General features: G+C 41.7%; 1 protein-coding gene across 1 annotated transcript; it reads left to right on the forward strand.

The window, feature by feature from the left end:
- Positions 1-12,412: 12,412 nt before the first annotated feature.
- LOC133915589 (binding partner of ACD11 1-like) lies at positions 12,413-17,246 on the forward strand. Its single transcript, XM_062358802.1, has 5 exons — positions 12,413-12,617; positions 15,348-15,451; positions 15,539-15,614; positions 15,777-15,860; positions 16,417-17,246. The coding sequence occupies exons 1-5, from the start codon at positions 12,612-12,614 to the stop codon at positions 16,996-16,998; spliced, it is 852 nt and encodes a 283-aa protein (XP_062214786.1). The 5' UTR covers positions 12,413-12,611; the 3' UTR covers positions 16,999-17,246.
- The last annotated feature ends 403 nt before the right edge of the window (positions 17,247-17,649 follow it).

Genomic DNA, 17,649 nt, shown 5'->3' on the forward strand with positions numbered 1-17,649 from the left:
CGTTGTATAACATCGAAGAATGAAATAGCTTTGCTGCAAGATTTCGCCGTATCACAAAGAGTGAGATTTAGACTATGACATGCACATGGCATATATAATGCTCTTGGATTAATTTCAAGCAAACGCTTCTGAACACCTTGGTGTTTTCCCTTCATATTAGAACCATTGTCATAACCTTGACCTCTCACATCATCGACATTCAAATCAAGAGAGTCCAATGCATTCATCAATTCGTTAAAAAGCCCCAATCCTGATGTGTCATCCACCTTTAAGAACTCTAGAAAGAACTCTTCCACTCTCGGAATGTTACTTGACATATTGACACACCGCACAATTAGAGTCATTTATTCTTCATGGCTCACATCTAGGGTACAATCCAAGATAATAGAAAAAAATACTTGGCATCCTTGATGATCCTTAAAATAAAAATTTTCACGGCATGAGCAAGAAGAGAAATTAACTCATTCTGAATATTGTGGCCAAGATAATGATGATGAATTTCATTATTTTGAATGCGTCTAATGTGTTCTTGCATCACATAATCAAATTCAGCAATCATTTCAATTGTGCCCAAAAAATTACCATTGTTATCCTGATAAAGTTTCTCATTTGATCCTCGAAAGGCCAAATTATGTTTAGCAAGAAACTTCACAGTAGAAACTATCCTTACCAAAACCTGTCTCCAACACTCTTTTTCCTTTGCAATTTCCCGTTGCAAATCATCATCAATTGTCTGATTTTTACTTAACCTCAACCTAAGTTCATTCCAAGTATTCATGTTTGTTATATGCTCAACACTGTTCTCATGTTGTTTGAGTCTCCCACTGAGATGCTTCCAGTCCCTCAATCCATCATATGCCAACAAAGTTTTGGTCTGATTTGATTTGAACAATCGGCAGCAAAAACAGTAAACTTTGTCCACATGCTTAGAGTAAACCAACCACTTTCTATCAACAATCTCGTCATTACTTAACTTTCTGGAGTAGTAAGCATATGAAAAATGTCTACCACTGCTATCCGAAGGGAACTGCAAATTTAATTCTCTCACATGCCCTTTTTCAATTAAGATATCTCTTCCCCTATTGTCAAGATTGTCCCATGTTCTAGGATCATAGATAGCTAACAGAGAATCTTTTTGTTCATCAGCATTTGAATTTTCAATATCAGATGAAAGCGGTAAATTTTGTTCCCTTGTAGCATCCTCATTGACATCAGCTTCTGCATTTAAATTATGATTAGGTTCCTGCCCTTGATCTTCTGTACTACAATCATCTACCTCTTCAGGATTATCATCGGGAACAACATTACTTGAAACTGAAAAGAACTTATGTATAGCACCCTTTTGCGATTCAATAAACTGATCTTCTCGTTTTATTTTTTTCCTTTTTTCAGCACCCGACAAATGCTTCTTAGGCAATATTCTAACACCTAAAATTAGAAAGAAAAATAAGCAACAAGAACCCTAACGACCTAACCAATGGGCAATGGATCATCTATTAGTTAATGAACAACTTAATTTGCGGACTAAATAGATAACAATCAACAGTATTTTTTGAGTTTATACTATAGTTATACTAACCGAATAACCGTACAAATTAAGTCCAGACAAATCACAAACGAAATAAGCAAATAGGAAAAAGATGATCTCACCAGTCACGCGGAAGACGATCGTCGACAAGGCGACAAGCGCGAGGGAAAGGCAAGTGAATCCGCGGATAGCTGAATAGGCGATCGGCGGCACAGCTGCACAGCACGAATGCACGGCGTGACTGCTGTCCGATCCGGCTGGCGGCTGTCCCCTTCGGCGCTGGCGGTGCGATGTGCGGTGCGAAGTGCTGTGTGCAATCTGCGGGCTTGTGATTTGCACCGAGGGCGACCGGCCGAGGCAAGTAGGCAACTGGCAAACAACATCACGGCTTCACGAGTCATCAGCCCATCACGGTATGACTGCATGTGCACATCAGCTTGTACTGGGCTACTGGCCTGCTGGCCTGGCCGCACACCCGCACGGGAGACTGGGACAGAAGGAAAGACAGCAAGTACAGCAGACTTGGGCCCCCCTCTGGCTTGGGCCCTAGGCAGTCGCACCCCTCGCCCTGGCCCAAAGCCGGCCCTACTCCTTGTGTGTGATATTGTGGATTGAGGCTAGTGACTCCAAGCTACACACCTCCTGCATCGCTCAATCCTCGTCCTTGACTCTAAGCCCCAAGGGAACCCATACGAGGGGGAGGTCGTGATTCTTCTTTGGTAGCCGTGTGACTCCTCTGCCGAGCAGCTCCCTAGTCTCACCCACTGGACCTCTCTTCAATCATCCATTACAAGTAACCTGATCCCCACCCCGCCTCTGCTCTTAGATCTAGGGTTTTCTTACCATCCAAGATTTGCGGTTTTTTCATTTCTTTTTAACTAGTTTATATCCAATTTGGTAGTTTTACTCCACCTCATCATTGTTTTGCGACTAGTGTTCATGCTTAGAAGTCATATTTTAGATGTTTTGATGCCCTGTGAAGCATTTCATCAGGATTGGTTATCCATTTTTATATTTTCATATGGTATTTTTTAATATTCACTTTCTACCTATTGATATCCTCTTTATTTAAAATCGTAGATGTGTCATATTGATCACATCCCGGAACACACAACCCGCGTCGCTTTCATGAATAGCCAGGTATATTACGACATGCCTGTCAGCAGGCAACAAACCACTTAAGGAACCTCTGGATGGGAGTATCCCAACAACAATGTGTCTGCACCATCGGATCAAACCGGTTCAAGTTGTGACCAAACTAGCACCGCCCACAATATTGATTGGGAATCACTAGATGAGGATGATGAATTTGTATATCCAGTACCCAAAAAGAGGACAGTTCTCAGAAAGGGGCCTCTATGATGCAATCGTCATGCTGAAGATTCTGAATCTTCATCAGTAATCCCTACAAAGAAGAAGATGGCTTCTGCGACTCGTCATTCACCTCGTTTAGCCCGTCCTGAGACACATGACAACCATGTAAGAAAATTCCTGCCAAAATATTGTTGTCATTACTTCCTTCATGTGACCATACAATGATATATGCACAACCATAATTTTGTCCTAAATGAATCTTATTTTCACTCTCCCAGAGCATTTCCTTTTGTTTGTGGACCTTTTCTTGTTTTATTACTACTTAATAAATATTTGTTGTGGCCATATTTGTATCCAATTAACAACAATAATATATTTCATGCACACAGGGACTGACTGACTCACGCACCATCAAGGCCCGAGCTAGGAAAAGGTCTTCTGAACCATCTCCATTACGACAGAATGTGAACAGACACCTGCAGCATGATCTCACTGGGCATAAGGTATTTTTTCTGCTCTATTCACACTTATTTTCCATTCACGCATATTGCATACCGTTCCAAACTTGAGTGCCATTATTCATTATGTTATTGTGCATACATTAGGAGAAAGAAGGTAAAAAAGGGCAAGCTCATGTCTAGATGCAATCCAAAAGATGTCTTGGAAGCCATCAGATCACTTTCTCGTGATTAAGAGGCATAGATTCGTCGTCATGGATGGGATAAATTTTCGGAAATCAAAATTGATGCTATCGAGAGCCGGGAGCTTTACTGCTTTTTTATGGATCATATTGATATAGTTGACATGAATCTGATTTTATCTCCTGATAAAATACTTTCAATATCTGCTCAATCAGTCCACAATACCATTGGTTTACCAATTGGTGGTGGAGAGCTCCCATTTATCAAGCCCAAGGAGGTTACAAATGCACAAAATAAAATAAAATATGATTGATCTTTTTGGAGTATCTGGTGACATATTGTCAATCGAAAGGCTCGAGCATGAAGTTTCCAAGGGCCATGCTATTTAGCTGTCCTTGAAGTATTTTTTCATGATTCTGTATAATAGGCTCCTGTTCCTGACATTATCATATGATGTCACACTTACTTTGGATCTAAATAAGATTGGTGAGATTGGTTGAGGACATTAGAGCTGTAACTGCTCAATGGTAGCGTCGTGGTAGTAAAGTTATTAACCCGACCATATCCGGGTGTTCCTCAAATCTTTTTGTTGAGTCCCTAAACTCTTTAGCCGTACTAAAATCATAGTTGAAAATACTCCATAATATTTATTTCATTCTTGTTTATGATTTTATATCTAATTATTGTTCCTTTGCGTGATAGATATATTAGGATTTCAATTCCTTGTGCAGCATTCTTCGACAAACACAAGGTTGAGCACCTTACAATGCATGATATATTCACCAACCAAAATATAAATATAGTCTATGGTGCTACTGAGGTACTCTTTCACTAGTTTAATCCTAATTATCCCACATTTTATTTTTTTGACTAATCTCGCATCATCCTTCCTCTTTTTATTTTTAATCTTATAGCTACCTTCCTCCTTTTATTTTTCTACACAGTTCAAGAGTCAGGTGGGATCGTGCTACCAATTGCAGCATCCAGCTCGCTTTGCTGGTCCTAGCCACCATAACACATCAGACGTGTTTACAGATGTCCCACCTTCGAATGAATTTCTGTCTGATCTCACCAGTAATTTTATTGGGCGCAAAGCCAAAACAATTGCCACACTGGTTGCCTCACTGGGCTCATACATCAGCGCGAAGTTGGCCTTTGTATCCGGTGCTAAGCACGAAATAAGCAAACAGATGTGTCTAATAAATGATGCTCACCAAGCCATAGCGTCCCGTTAGCATGATTTAGCAGATGAATTGTGTCACCTTTTTGAAGGCGGGGATCATAATAATCTTTTTCTGATTTGCATAAACACTTCCTGTATTTTATTCATAACATTTGCATTTTTTTTCTTACTTTTGGCACAGATGGCCGAACCGTCATATTGTAGTCATAAAATATACTACAGTAATTCCAATGAACTTACATGAGTAAAAGTCAGTCCCTCCTCAGGCATTGCAATCTCCTTCGCTGTTAGTATTAATGAAGGTGTTCTTGTATCCGATCAATGCGCAGATAATGAGCATGGAGTCACTACATCACCCTTGCATGCAGTTGTGTGATCGAACCTCCTCTCTGGAGATGGTTGTGATGCAGACACGGTATGAGCGGAATGCTCTGCTAGCACAAATTGCAACGACGCAGCAAGAGCCAGAGATAGGCATGTCAATATAGTACTTTGCACAAAAATCACCTCTCTCTGGCGCTGCTTTCGTAACACGCTGTTTTCATGGTGGCGGCCCATGTCCACCACTCGAAATTCGCTCCAACCCTAATTCTATTACCCTCTTACCTATGTATTCCCTTTGATTTCGCCGGTTTTTTCGGAGGCCTTCCTCTTTCTGTAACCCCCTTCCGCACCACGGATTCATTACTCTGTGAATGACGCCCTTTTTTGATCCACCCCATAACGCACTACGTTATGACTGCGTTATGACCGATCCACAACCGTATTATTCTTACAATTTTACGGTTTTAATTGATATTTTTTTATGGTCACTGACTCACCACCATAAAAGCAAAAAGACACTAATTCTTTTATAGTTGCATGGATGCATTTTTATGGTTACAGCTGTGAAATCCCGGTACAACTGAAAGTGCATCTAGCCCCTATGTGTGGTTTTGGTAATTAATGACAATACATATGAACTAACAATGTTGTTGAGATTGTTAGTAGGTTGTTCAATAGGTGAAGCCTAGGTGAAGAGACATGCATGAACTCTAGGTGAATGGGAAGATTGAAAGTACATCGAGATGAACGAGCTCTAGGTGATGCTCGGATGTGATGCATGGAGGAGAAATACGCATCTAAATAAAGGAGCTCTTGGTGATGCTCATAAGAAGAAGAAGCTCAATAAGATTAGCAATAAGCTTGAAGGCTAAGTTACTTGTGGAGATCAAGTAACTAAAGGTTCTATATGAAGATTGACAATATGCATGAAGGCTAATAAGTTACTTGTGGAGATCAAGTAACTTAAGGTATAAATGTTGTCATTTATGTTTTATGGACTAACCCATGTGCTTTGTCCTTGAGAGTGAGTTGGGGTTAGGATCCATAAAAAGGCATAAGTTGAATTGAAATCATATATGCCAAGAGTGAAGAACAAGAGTGGACTCCATATATGAAAAAGTGAATTTCTTGAAGATGTCGAATACAAAGTGGTTTTCTATGGCAAGACGGTGAAGGGCAAGCAAGACTCGGCTGCGATGGACCATCCGTGGTGAAGGGCAAGCAAATGGCTTGGCGCCGAAGGACCAAGGCGGTGGTGAAGAGCGAGTGAAGGCTTTGCGCCGATGGACCGTGCGAGGCCATGGGAAGCTATGGATGATTCACATCAATCATATGAAGAATCAAGAAGAGATGGAGTAAAGAATATATGGAAGTTGGCAACCCTCAAGGTTTGAAAGAAAAGGAAGCGGTTCTTGAAAGTTTTCAAATGCTCAAAGTGGTTCAAACAAGTTTTATCTTTGAATTTGAGTATAGGTATGCCGCACTACTAAGAGGGATGCAACGTGAGCTAATTGTCGTGTCTCAGTGCTCAAGAGTTCCCAACCAAACCCAAAGTGAGAGTTTGTTGTTAAGAGTCCAGAGCGGAAAGTGGGGAAGTGTCCAAAATGGGTTTTGGAGTGTTCCTAATTTGATCCTTTGTGTTTTAGGTCATGAATTCAGTTGGGATGAGTAGCCCTCTGAATAAGCTTTCCATAGAGTCCAAAATCGTCGAAATCGGACTCCGGGATCAAAAGTTATCGCCGTTTTTCGGAGGTCAGCTGTGCTGTACTCGGAGACTCCGGTGAAGACCGGACTCTCCGGTACCTGGAAAGGCCGGAGACTCCGGTGTAGTCCGGATACTCCGGTGAAGTCCGGATACTCCGGTACCTGGAGTGGCCAGAGACTCCGGGAAGTCTCCGGGGGTGTTTTCTGGGTTAAGTGTCGACCGGAGACTCCGGTGTAGGCCGGATACTCCGGTAAAAGTCCAGAAAAGAGCGTAACGGCTAGTTCTGACACATTCTGTGACCGTTCTGACGCCGTATTTGGATTTAGGGCCGGATACTCCGGTGTTCACCGGATACTCCGGCCAGTTCTGTCAAAAACAGTAACGGCTAGTTGTTTGGAGTGGGCTATTTATACCCCACTCACCCCATCCTTTGGGGCTGCTGGAAGGGCACGAAAAGAACATATTTTTAGAGCCAAAAGAACCTCTCCCACTCTATTCTAGTGTGTGATTTGAGAAGAAAAGTGAGTTGGGTTGAGAGATTGGAAGATTGAGTGCAAGTGAGCTAAAATCCAATCTTGAGCACTTGAGTTCTTGACAAGAAGTTCTCGAAGCGTTTGTTACTCTTGGAGGTGAAGCCTCCTAGCCGGCTAGGTGTCGCCGGTGAGCTCCCGTGCTTGTGGTGAGCCGCGGGAAAGTTTGTGAAGGGCTCGATTTCGCCTCCGCAAGGGAAGAAATCAAGAGTGGATCGAGGAAAGCGGTTGAAAGAGACCCGGCTCGTTGGAGCTTCCTCAACGGAGACGTAGGATTCACGGTGGTGAATCCGAACTTCGGGAAACAAATCTTGTGTCTCCTCTCTTGTTTCTTTACTTTTGAGTTCTTGTTCAAATCTTTGTGCATATTGCTCGATCTACTTGTTTGTGTGTATTTGAGTGTAGGTTCTTCGTGAATCTACTTGGAATCATCTCCGGGAACACACGACATCACTTGGTTTGAGCTAGAACTCTCTACTCATTAATTTTATTCAGTTTCGGGCTCTGTTCTGTACAGAACCCGGAGAATCCGGCCTTTACCGGAGTTTCCGGACCTGTATACACCGGAGTATCCGGACTACACCGGAGTCTCCGGTGAACAGTAATTTCAGGCATATGAACAGTATTTTCAGCCTTTTTCAATTTAAGTTTTATTGCATATCTCTTGCTAGAATTGAGTAATTTTTGTCACCTTAGGATTGTAATTTCCACACTTATTTAGGGTGATTGTGCACTAGTTGAGCCTAGCATATTTAGGTTTTTCTCTTGTGAAAAACTCGTTAGTTTATATTCCGCTGCAAGTTTAGGCCAACGGTAGAAAGGGTTGAATTTTTGATAAAAACGCCTATTCACCCCCCCTCTAGGCGACATCATTGTCCTTTCAACAACCCAGTTTTGCTGACCAGAAAATCATATTCCCAGTCACAACTCAATGTATAGCCAAATACTGTAAAAAAACATGCAGATTTAACGGTTGCATTATTATAGACATAATACGTCTGATAGTAAACATTACGCTATCACAACGGTAAATAAAAAACTTTATCTACAGGAACATTTTTTCCACTATGGTCAACATTATATCATGTTTATACGGTTACGAATCTGGACAACACTGAGTTTTTACGGTTGCGGACTCATCATACTATGTTTTATGGTTGTGGGGTGCTCGCCAGAACTCAATACTATGAATCTAGACTAACATTGTGTTTTACAGTTGTGGATAACAATTTTACGGTTGCGGAGTGATCGCCGAAGCGCTGCTATGATCGGGCAGTGGGAAGGCCGGGTCGGTAATTAACTATTCTTAGCGTAACGCTAAGAATAGCAGGGCCCTATATATATATGGCTATTTTGGAAATTTGTAAAAATAGATGTCTCTCATCCGTTCAATTGCGAGAAAACCCACCCATCCACCGGTCGAAGGCGTTTAAAAACCATAAAAATATTATGTTACAATGCTCTAAACCTATAAAACAATATCGAAATAGTCATGAAAAATTATAAAAAAATATATGGTATTCACAACATGCTAGTATCTATCTCTCCACAAAATTTCGGCAAAAAATATGGCTTGTAAGGAGAAACAAGAACACAAAGTTCAACACTAGAGAAATTTGTCTTGTTTATTTTTCATGGTACAAGTAATTATTTGGGTTAAAATTTTATGGAGCATTAGATGATAGCTCTTTACACCAAAATTTTTTCCAGAAGTTTCTAGGACTGTGTTTCACATGGTGAGATAATTAGAACACAATATTTTTTATGATTTTTAAATATCTCACTTAGTAGATGGGTGATTTTTAAACATCTCACACGGTGCATGGTCAATAATTTTTTTCTCATCCAGTGAAGGGGCGAGAGACATCTATTTTTATAAATTTCCAAAATGTTCATATAATTTTACAATTTTTAAAATTAAAATATATAAATAAAAAACTGGCCGAAGCCTTTCACGGCTCGACCTACCCAGGCGGGCAAGGCTGTCCCACTGCCAGGTGGAACTGCAGCGTAGCCAAACACGGCCGCCTGAGGCGCCCGGCCGGCCGCACCAGCGGGCCGGCACGACCGCTGCTGTTGCACGACGCGTGGGCGTGGCTTTGGGGGTTGGGGAATCGTTTCACGTGTCACGTCCATCTGGTGGTGGTCGAAGGCTATTCAGGTTGCGTGCTGGACTGTTGGGGAGGGTGGCTGGACGGCGCCCACTCCGCCCAGCCTCTCCGGCCGGTCGGCCGGCTCGTTTTCTTCGGCAGCCTGCACCGCACCACGCCGGAGAGCGGGGTGCCCCCGGCGCGCACGCGTGGCGCGGTGTCTCCGGCCTCCGGCTGAATTGATTTCAAGAGCTCTTCGGCTTTCCCCCCAGGCTTTCGACGATCTCGGAGCTACAGGTTTTCAACGCACACCGTCGTACTGCCGAGAGGACGTGCCGTGCGTACGACCTAGCGAAGTAGTGCGTGCAGAATAGTTGAGAACCATCATCAACTTCCAACCAATCTTACTCGCAAAAGATATCATTATTTATTTTACACCAATACAACACATAGATATATGTATATACTCATATCATTATATATACGTACTTATCAAATGATTACTAAAAACCGGGGATACGGAATTTAGAGATTGACAAACTAATTACATCTCGTTATCGACGATTACGTTACCTGCTACTGGAAGAAATTTCGTCTTAATGAGACGTCTAAGAAACAAACTTAAAGTTTGATCCTCGTAAGTAGGGGTATAATCATATCTACACTCAGGGCTATCGACTAGCAGGGGCATGATGGGTACTCGCACAGACCCTAAATCCTAATTAACTTACTTAAATATTTACTTAATCAGAGAGGAAAAAAAGCTCAACAAGTAGTTTTTGCATGTAGAATTTTGTTAACCATTTTCGTGACTGTTGCATCTACGAAAATGAGTTTTTCTAGACTCAAGTTATTGAAGATCTACTTATGTTTTACTATAAAAAAAAGACTCAATAGATTAACAACAATAACATTTAAAAATGATATCTTAAAGAAGATTAAGTATGAAGATATAATTAAAGATCTTATTTAAAAAATACTAAAAGGATGATGCTTTTTAATAGAACGTGAGGTCAATTTATTGTTTTATACTACCTTTACTTTTTTATCATTAATATTTAATATATTTCTAAGTATTGTAAGAAATAATATGTACTGAAGTTATATAATTAAGTGAAAGTATACTTTAATTATATAAATTTTCTAATTTTAAGGTATCATTTTACATTTTGCACCGGAGCCTTACATTCCTAGAGATGGCGCTCTCTATAGCCAAGGCTTGGTTTGGTACAAGGAGAGTATGGGTGGCATGATATCACTTGTCTAAGTCTTTCTATGTAGAATTTCTGATGGTACGGAAGGGGTTAATGAAAAGAGAAAAGAAGGTCGTCTTTTGAATGAGAGACGATATGTAGCACACGAAACAAAGTTATTTGTATCTTGTACTAACCGATAATGAGTTATAGGAGTTATCTTTTAAGCTGCCTCTAGACTACGTGAAACATGTTATCGACGATAGTTATCTTAACGGTTATGCATGTCTAAACCTATGCCCTCAACCATCCTAATCTCCACTTGCAAATTAAAAATAAAAACACATAATCTTGTGCTATACCACGAGGCCACGTGATGTTCTAATATATTCTCTAATTGTAACAGTAAATTGCTTGTTTGTGAGTGTTGCGTCTGAGTAATTAGAAATGGCATAACTTAGTGCGGCGTTAACTGAAAATGGGACCCGTTTGCATTTACCTTGACAACAAAGCAATGAAATCAGTGAAGAGGACAATCATGGACTAATGACGGTGTGCTTAGCCGTGTTTCTAGACAGTCTAGAATGTCTGAATTTTGAATGGACTAGAATAAAGGAAAAGTCGGAGAGGGGATACATTTTGCTGTAAACACCGCTGCTAGAATAATCATGCAATGTAGATTTTTCTTAGAGGTGAACTAGACCCAAATTTTTCTCATTGTATTGATCCAAATACAGTCAGAAGAACATTCAGTACCATCAAACCAGACTATATAGTTAACACACAGCACAATTGGAGCATCTGATTTGAAGAAATTAAAATTTTAAAACACGAAATCCCTAATCTTCACCTTGAAACCTAGACCTTCAACTTAAGAAAAAACATCCACCTCCAAAATTCTAAACTTTTCAAACAAAACCGAACAATTAACCTATGCTTCTAACAAACAGTCACAAGTAGCGCGTGATGGTAGAAACAGTGGCACAAGCTGATAACTGTAGAGGTCCTGGGCACACTAGGGTTTGGAGGGGCGCAAGAGGTTCCATGGAAAGGTGCATTGACAATGGAGATGTCATCGTTACTATTCGTCCAGCAAAAATGTCCATTGACTTCTCCTCGGCAGAGAACCATACAACATATCCATCTAGAAAGGGACCTATGCATCGAACCATTCGTTGGCAGGATGTCAAATCTAGCAAAAGTATGCAAAAGACAAAAGAAAAGGAGAAACCAGTGACATTTGAACTCCCAAGCCCACCGAAGCAAGCAAATGGCAGCACCCCCTACCGCTGACCATTAGGCCAGATCCCATTTTGCTCTTACCTCCTCCCCTCAATCTCTCCCTTCCCTTTGTGCTTCGAGATGCATGTAGTATGTGTATAAATTTGTACTCGGTACACTTGTGCACGTCAATACATACCAATATATATATGTATAATTTTTTTTCTAAGTTTTTCAAAGTACAAAAGTTATGTATAATTTTTTCTAAATTTTTTAAAGTACAAATATATATGTTCCACATGAATCTCAAAACATAAATTGAACGGAGAGATAGATGGAAGGAGGTCCCCTTGAGAGGATGAGGGCTTTTCGGTACAATTACCGGTCTGCAGCCACTATTGGCATAGTGGCATGGTGCCCGTGCCGACGCACATTGTGGCCGGCCTCATCATCTGCCGATCGTTAGACCATCTAACTATATTTTTTTTCTAGTTATTATCTTTTTTTTTTCTCTTATTTTTAACAGTTATTTAGGATTCATGAAGTAAAAAAAAGATAATTTTATTCTAAGGAAATGATTTTAAAAATACATTTGTGATAAAAACCGTAAAAAAATCGTTAGAGTGTTAAAAAAATAAAAATTACTACATAAATAGATTCTCGATATCTTTGAGACGCCCTTACGTTACCACTCACGCGACTCGCAAGCAAAAACAAAGCACGCGCCCGCAAGTCGTCCTCTTCCTCCGCTCGCCGACGCGGCGCAGATCCCACAGCTCCCCGAGCGACGCCCACCTCCTGGAGTGGCCTGCGCCCCCACCGCTTCACCCGCCTCGGAATCCCCGCCGCATTCCGCGTCGCCCCGCTAGATCCACCCCCGCCATGGAGGTGAGTGCCGACTCGACTCTCTGCAGCCTTTGCTCCCTTGTACTCGGCGCTGTGGCTGTTTCCGGTTGGCTGTTTCGGGCTTATTGGTCGTCGGATGCTGGTCGCGTGAGCTAATTATTATTGAGCACCAACGGGTGGGGAGATGGGGTTGAAGGAGATGTTTCTGCGACGATTTTGCTTTATTTGGTTCGGGGGGTTTTCCGGGGCGGTGACCAGCATTCGGCGAATTCCGCGCGGCTGCATTGCTCCATTCGGATGCTGGTTGCAGATTTCTGTTAGATTTCGTGCTACTTGCTCCTACGCAGGACTGCTGCATTGCTAACAAATTGGAGATGCAAACGGGGCCAGGTGCTTCAACCCGTGTAATCTCCTGCTTGTTGTTGAATTCTGCCGTGGTGTTTTTGGTTGATTGCGTGTGGGTTGGATGGCGGCAGGATGGGCTTTTTCCAACTTTTTTGGGGTCCTTACGTCCTGAATCGAAGAATGCCTGCGGTTCTGTACTAGTTACTCCACTGATAGTAACATCTGACCTCGCCGTATTAACAAGAGGCTGCTAGATCTGGTCTTCAGGTTTCTTCATCTCTTGTTGGGGGTGCTTTCCCTGATATTTTGTGGAAGGATTGGCAGTTGATGACTTGTTCAGTGGTGGTGGATACTAAGATAGTACAGATCACTGCATTCCTGCAGACCCCATTTAGATGCAAAAAGATTGTTGCTTGGTAGGCTCGGAGAATTAATCGCGCCTGCATCCTGGTTAAGTGACAGCTGGTAGCCTGGTTCACGTTACCTGGCTATCCTACGTAATAATACTAGCATGATAATTATTGAAACATGTGGACCATGATGGTGTAAATTCATCTATGCCTTCCTCTGTATCTTATTCATCGCACGATATGAAATTCCTTCATGCTTACTTAATTCATTTGCCTCTTGTTGATGCGATAGTACAATTGCAAAATTTTCTAATTGTTTAGCTATCCTATACAACCAGGAATTTGTCAAGTGCAAAAGTAAGGATACTTTTAGACCTTGTCATGTTCGATAAAACTAATTAAATAACTAACTAGATTAATTTGTGTTGCTACTTCATAAAACCCAGTGACTAGACAAATGAATGAATAAAATAAAGGTCGTGATATCCTTCGCTCGATGCGTTTTCAATCGACGAAGGACAACCGTTCGATCGTGAATCGACGGTTACTATATCTTCTTCAACCTCAACTTCGTTTTGTCTCCACACGACATAGTCCGATAAGCTCTCCTGCAGCTACCTGCTTGCCAATCTCCGGCGGCGTCCCCGTTGTCGGATCCACTGCCGCCTCCCTTCCCTCGCTAACTCGTCCGTTTTCGAGCTCCCCTGTCGCCACCACCGCCCACTGGTTGTCCTCCGCCACCTGTGGCCGGCGGTGCCCCGCCTCGCCGCTCCGCCCACCGCCCGTCGCCTCCGCCAGGCCAACCACCTTCCCAAAGCCCCCTTTCAAAGTCCGGCCGCACAAAAACCAACCTTGGCAGCCCAAAACCCCGAAACCCTAACCACTAACCTCACCGGCGGCATGGAGCTTCCATCGACTGAAATCGCTCGCGATTTCAATCGACTGTAGTGTAGTAAATACGATAAAATAAACAACTATAATAGGGATGCGGATTTGTCGTGGTTCATTGTCACTCATCAAAATTATATATTTTTGAAAACCAAATCGTGGTAAGCACTCATTCCTGACATTTGTTTTACTAACTCTCCTAATATTTATACCTACTTAATATATACAAAAGGTGCAAGAGCATCCCCCACTTTAATTTTATGACTTCGGTTCCTAGAATCAACTTGACATAGCTTAAGCATATCATGTTATCTTGTATAATTGATCGTGACACTTGTGACTACACCACTCTGTGCGCATTCATCTATTGCATAGATAGTTGGTCAGGATACACAGGTCCATATTAGGTGTCCAACATGTTACGTTTTTGGTGAAATATTGTTCGGAGAAGATAATTGTGTTATCAAGTACATGTTCCTTCCTGACAGCCATGTTGTTGCTTGCTTTTTTTTTGTCATCATTTGCTAAGAACTCTATCCAATATGTTTCCCCCATGTTAAAGCCCTGAGCATTTGAGAGGACATTAGATCTTATTGGGATTAAAAAAAACACCGGTGAACCCACTATATTAAAAATGGCACCAAAAAATCAGCTGCTATAGATTATTTTTTGTCTACTGACTTTTCAACTTTCTTCTCAAAATGACACTCTGGCAAGGTTGACAGAGTACATTTTCCCCAGACCCCAGAATTGCCCCTATTGTTCCTTCCTGATCTCCCTATTCTCCCTTCCTCCTCCAGCTGCTAGTATACCACCTTCCACTTCTCTCTGGCAGCTGCTGCCTCACTGCTCTCTCTGGCGTTCTGCGCCACTGCCACCCTTGACTTCCCCAACCTTGGTGCATATGTCACAGAAACCACCTTTCAGTAAACTGATCTGTTCTGTTTGACAGCTGCCTGCAATTTGTACTTTTGTCAGTTTGATGCTTCATTCTCCAAAGGATCTAGATTTGGCAGTTTAGAACCTTGGATTCTTTTGGACTTCGGGCGGGATGAAATGTGTTGATTCTTATGTCACCTAATGCATAATCACTACAATCATGATACCTTATCTCCTGCCATGTACCGAGGTCCTAATCACACAAGAGGTCTCATTCCATTTTATCCTTCTTTCTGTACTTTGTTTCCAGGTGAGAACAGTAAAAGTTAGCAACCTTTCATTAAATGCTTTGAAAAGAGAGATCACAGAGTTCTTTAGTTTCTCTGGGGATATAGAATATGTGGAAATGCAAAGGTAATTTGTCAATACTTAATAGTGTTGGCTGTATATGCATCAGAAAACTGGAATAATGTTTCTTAAATATTTGCTTCTGTCTTCAAGTGAATCTGAATGGTCACAGCTTGCTTATGTCACATTTAAAGACTCACAAGGAGCAGACACTGCTGTTCTTCTATCGGTATGTTCAAGTTCCTGCAACTCATTTCTGAGTTCTGACCTTATCCATTTAGTTTTTCTGTTGCACTAGGATGGTTTTACTTTATGTTTGATGCTAGGTAATATCGTACCTTTTATTTTGGTCCAATATATGGCTTCCAACCATCTGATTGCTCATCTACAGGGGGCAACAATTGTTGATCGTGCTGTCATCATAACTCCTGCTGAGAACTATCAGCTGCCTCCAGAAGCACACAAACAGTTATCAGTAAGAATAATATTTCATGACATGCTCATCATTTCAAGTTACAGCAAATTTTATAGAAATTACCATAGATATGGTGATTTTATTGGATTATGATTACCTATTGTCTCCCAAACGGAAGAGCTAGTTGATTAATAAATTGTTTACATAAACAAGTTATTCTTGTTAGGAGAGTATTTGGGGGTTAGGGCAATTGTTCCACATACTTGTTATCAAGAAGAACTCAGCATTACAAATAATGAGAACAATTCCTGAAGATACTTTGATTGAATCTTATATTTCTTGCTGCTGCTATTAAATTGATTTTAGATGCTGTTTCCTCTTAAACTATGCATGATGGCAAGAACATCGCTAAATTACGCAGTTAATTTGAATAAGCCCGTCATACCAAAATGAAAATGCATGTGCTCTCTCAAATCAGTTATGCCGAAGTTTACCTTACAATTCATTTGATGATCACTCTGTCTATAATTCATTTTCAGAAACAGTAATATTTTTCTTGAATATGTATTGATATACTTCTTTGCATTTGTTTGCATCTTGTCGTTGGTACAAAAAGGGAGAAAGTCCCTCTACTGAATCTGCAGTCAGGAAGGCAGAAGATGTTGTCAGCAGCATGTTGGCCAAGGGCTTTGTCCTCAGCAAGGATGCTCTCAACTTAGCAAGATCCTTTGATGAGCGTCACAACATCCTGTCCAATGCTACTGCCACTGTCGCATCTCTAGACCGCCAGTATGGCCTGAGTGAAAAGATCAATCTGGGCCGGGCCATTGTTGGCAGCAAGGTCAAGGAGGTGGATGAACGCTATCAGGTCTCAGAACTCACAAAGACTGCCTTTGCTGCTGCTGAGCAGAAAGCCAGCATTGCGGGCTCTGCTATCTTGAGTAACCAATATGTCTCAGCTGGTGCTTCCTGGCTAACAAGCGCATTTGGTATGGTAACTAAGGCAGCAGGTGACATGACCTCGATGGCCAAAGACAAGGTAGAGAGGGCTGAGGAGGAGAGGAAAGCGATCATGTGGGAGGAGAGGAACGGGCTAGTAAGCGAGTATGCAAAGATCCATCTTGATGAGCCCTCTTCATGGGAACCTGCAGTTCTTCCTTTGGAATCAATGGATGAGCAGAAGCTCCAGGCTGTGTGACCCACGGAACTGAATGCCGACCGCTTCTGCAAATGCAATTGTTTTGCTGCTTGTCCTATATATAGATGATTCTTTTTCTCTGCTGCACTGGATCAAAACAAAAGTGTTACATATAGTGTCATGTAAATTTCAGAACATGTGTTCTTACCAGATTTCTTTTTCTAGACCACGGAATCTGAATGGTCTATTACCAGCGTTGCTATACTAGACTAACTAGACCACTGAATCTGAATGGTCTACTTGTCTCTGCTACTACAGAATGCAACTTCCTACGTTCGATACAGCATCTGATGCTGAGTTGAAAAAAAGTGGTAACTACTCCAAAGGACCCCTACTTGCTACTCCAGAACCATCTGTGCTCCATGCATTACTCGGATGTTCCTTGTTCAGTGTTTACCTGAAGAGGACACAACTTCTTTGGATACAAACATTCCTCCGATCACTGCACCTTTACATAGGCTCGTGCATATCGTTTAAATCATAAGGTGAGCTCGTTTTTCGCTATCCATATCAATCATTGTGAGGGTGGGATGTACTTAATAGAGCATGTGATATTTTGATACTTAGGAATTTTGGAGAGAGCAAACCAGCCTACAACATGCTTGCTGAACAAATTGGCGCCTTCACTCCTTCCAGCCGTGATCACACACT

The sequence above is a fragment of the Phragmites australis genome, chromosome 4 (assembly GCF_958298935.1).
Source record: "Phragmites australis chromosome 4, lpPhrAust1.1, whole genome shotgun sequence".
Classification (NCBI taxonomy): domain Eukaryota; kingdom Viridiplantae; phylum Streptophyta; class Magnoliopsida; order Poales; family Poaceae; genus Phragmites; species Phragmites australis.

Excerpts from the sequence above, each read along its gene's own strand:
- LOC133915589 (XM_062358802.1), top strand. Across the intron at positions 15,615-15,776 it reads ACACTGCTGTTCTTCTATCG|GGGGCAACAATTGTTGATCG; the intron begins GTATGTTCAAGT and ends GCTCATCTACAG. Across the intron at positions 15,861-16,416 it reads AAGCACACAAACAGTTATCA|GGAGAAAGTCCCTCTACTGA; the intron begins GTAAGAATAATA and ends TGGTACAAAAAG.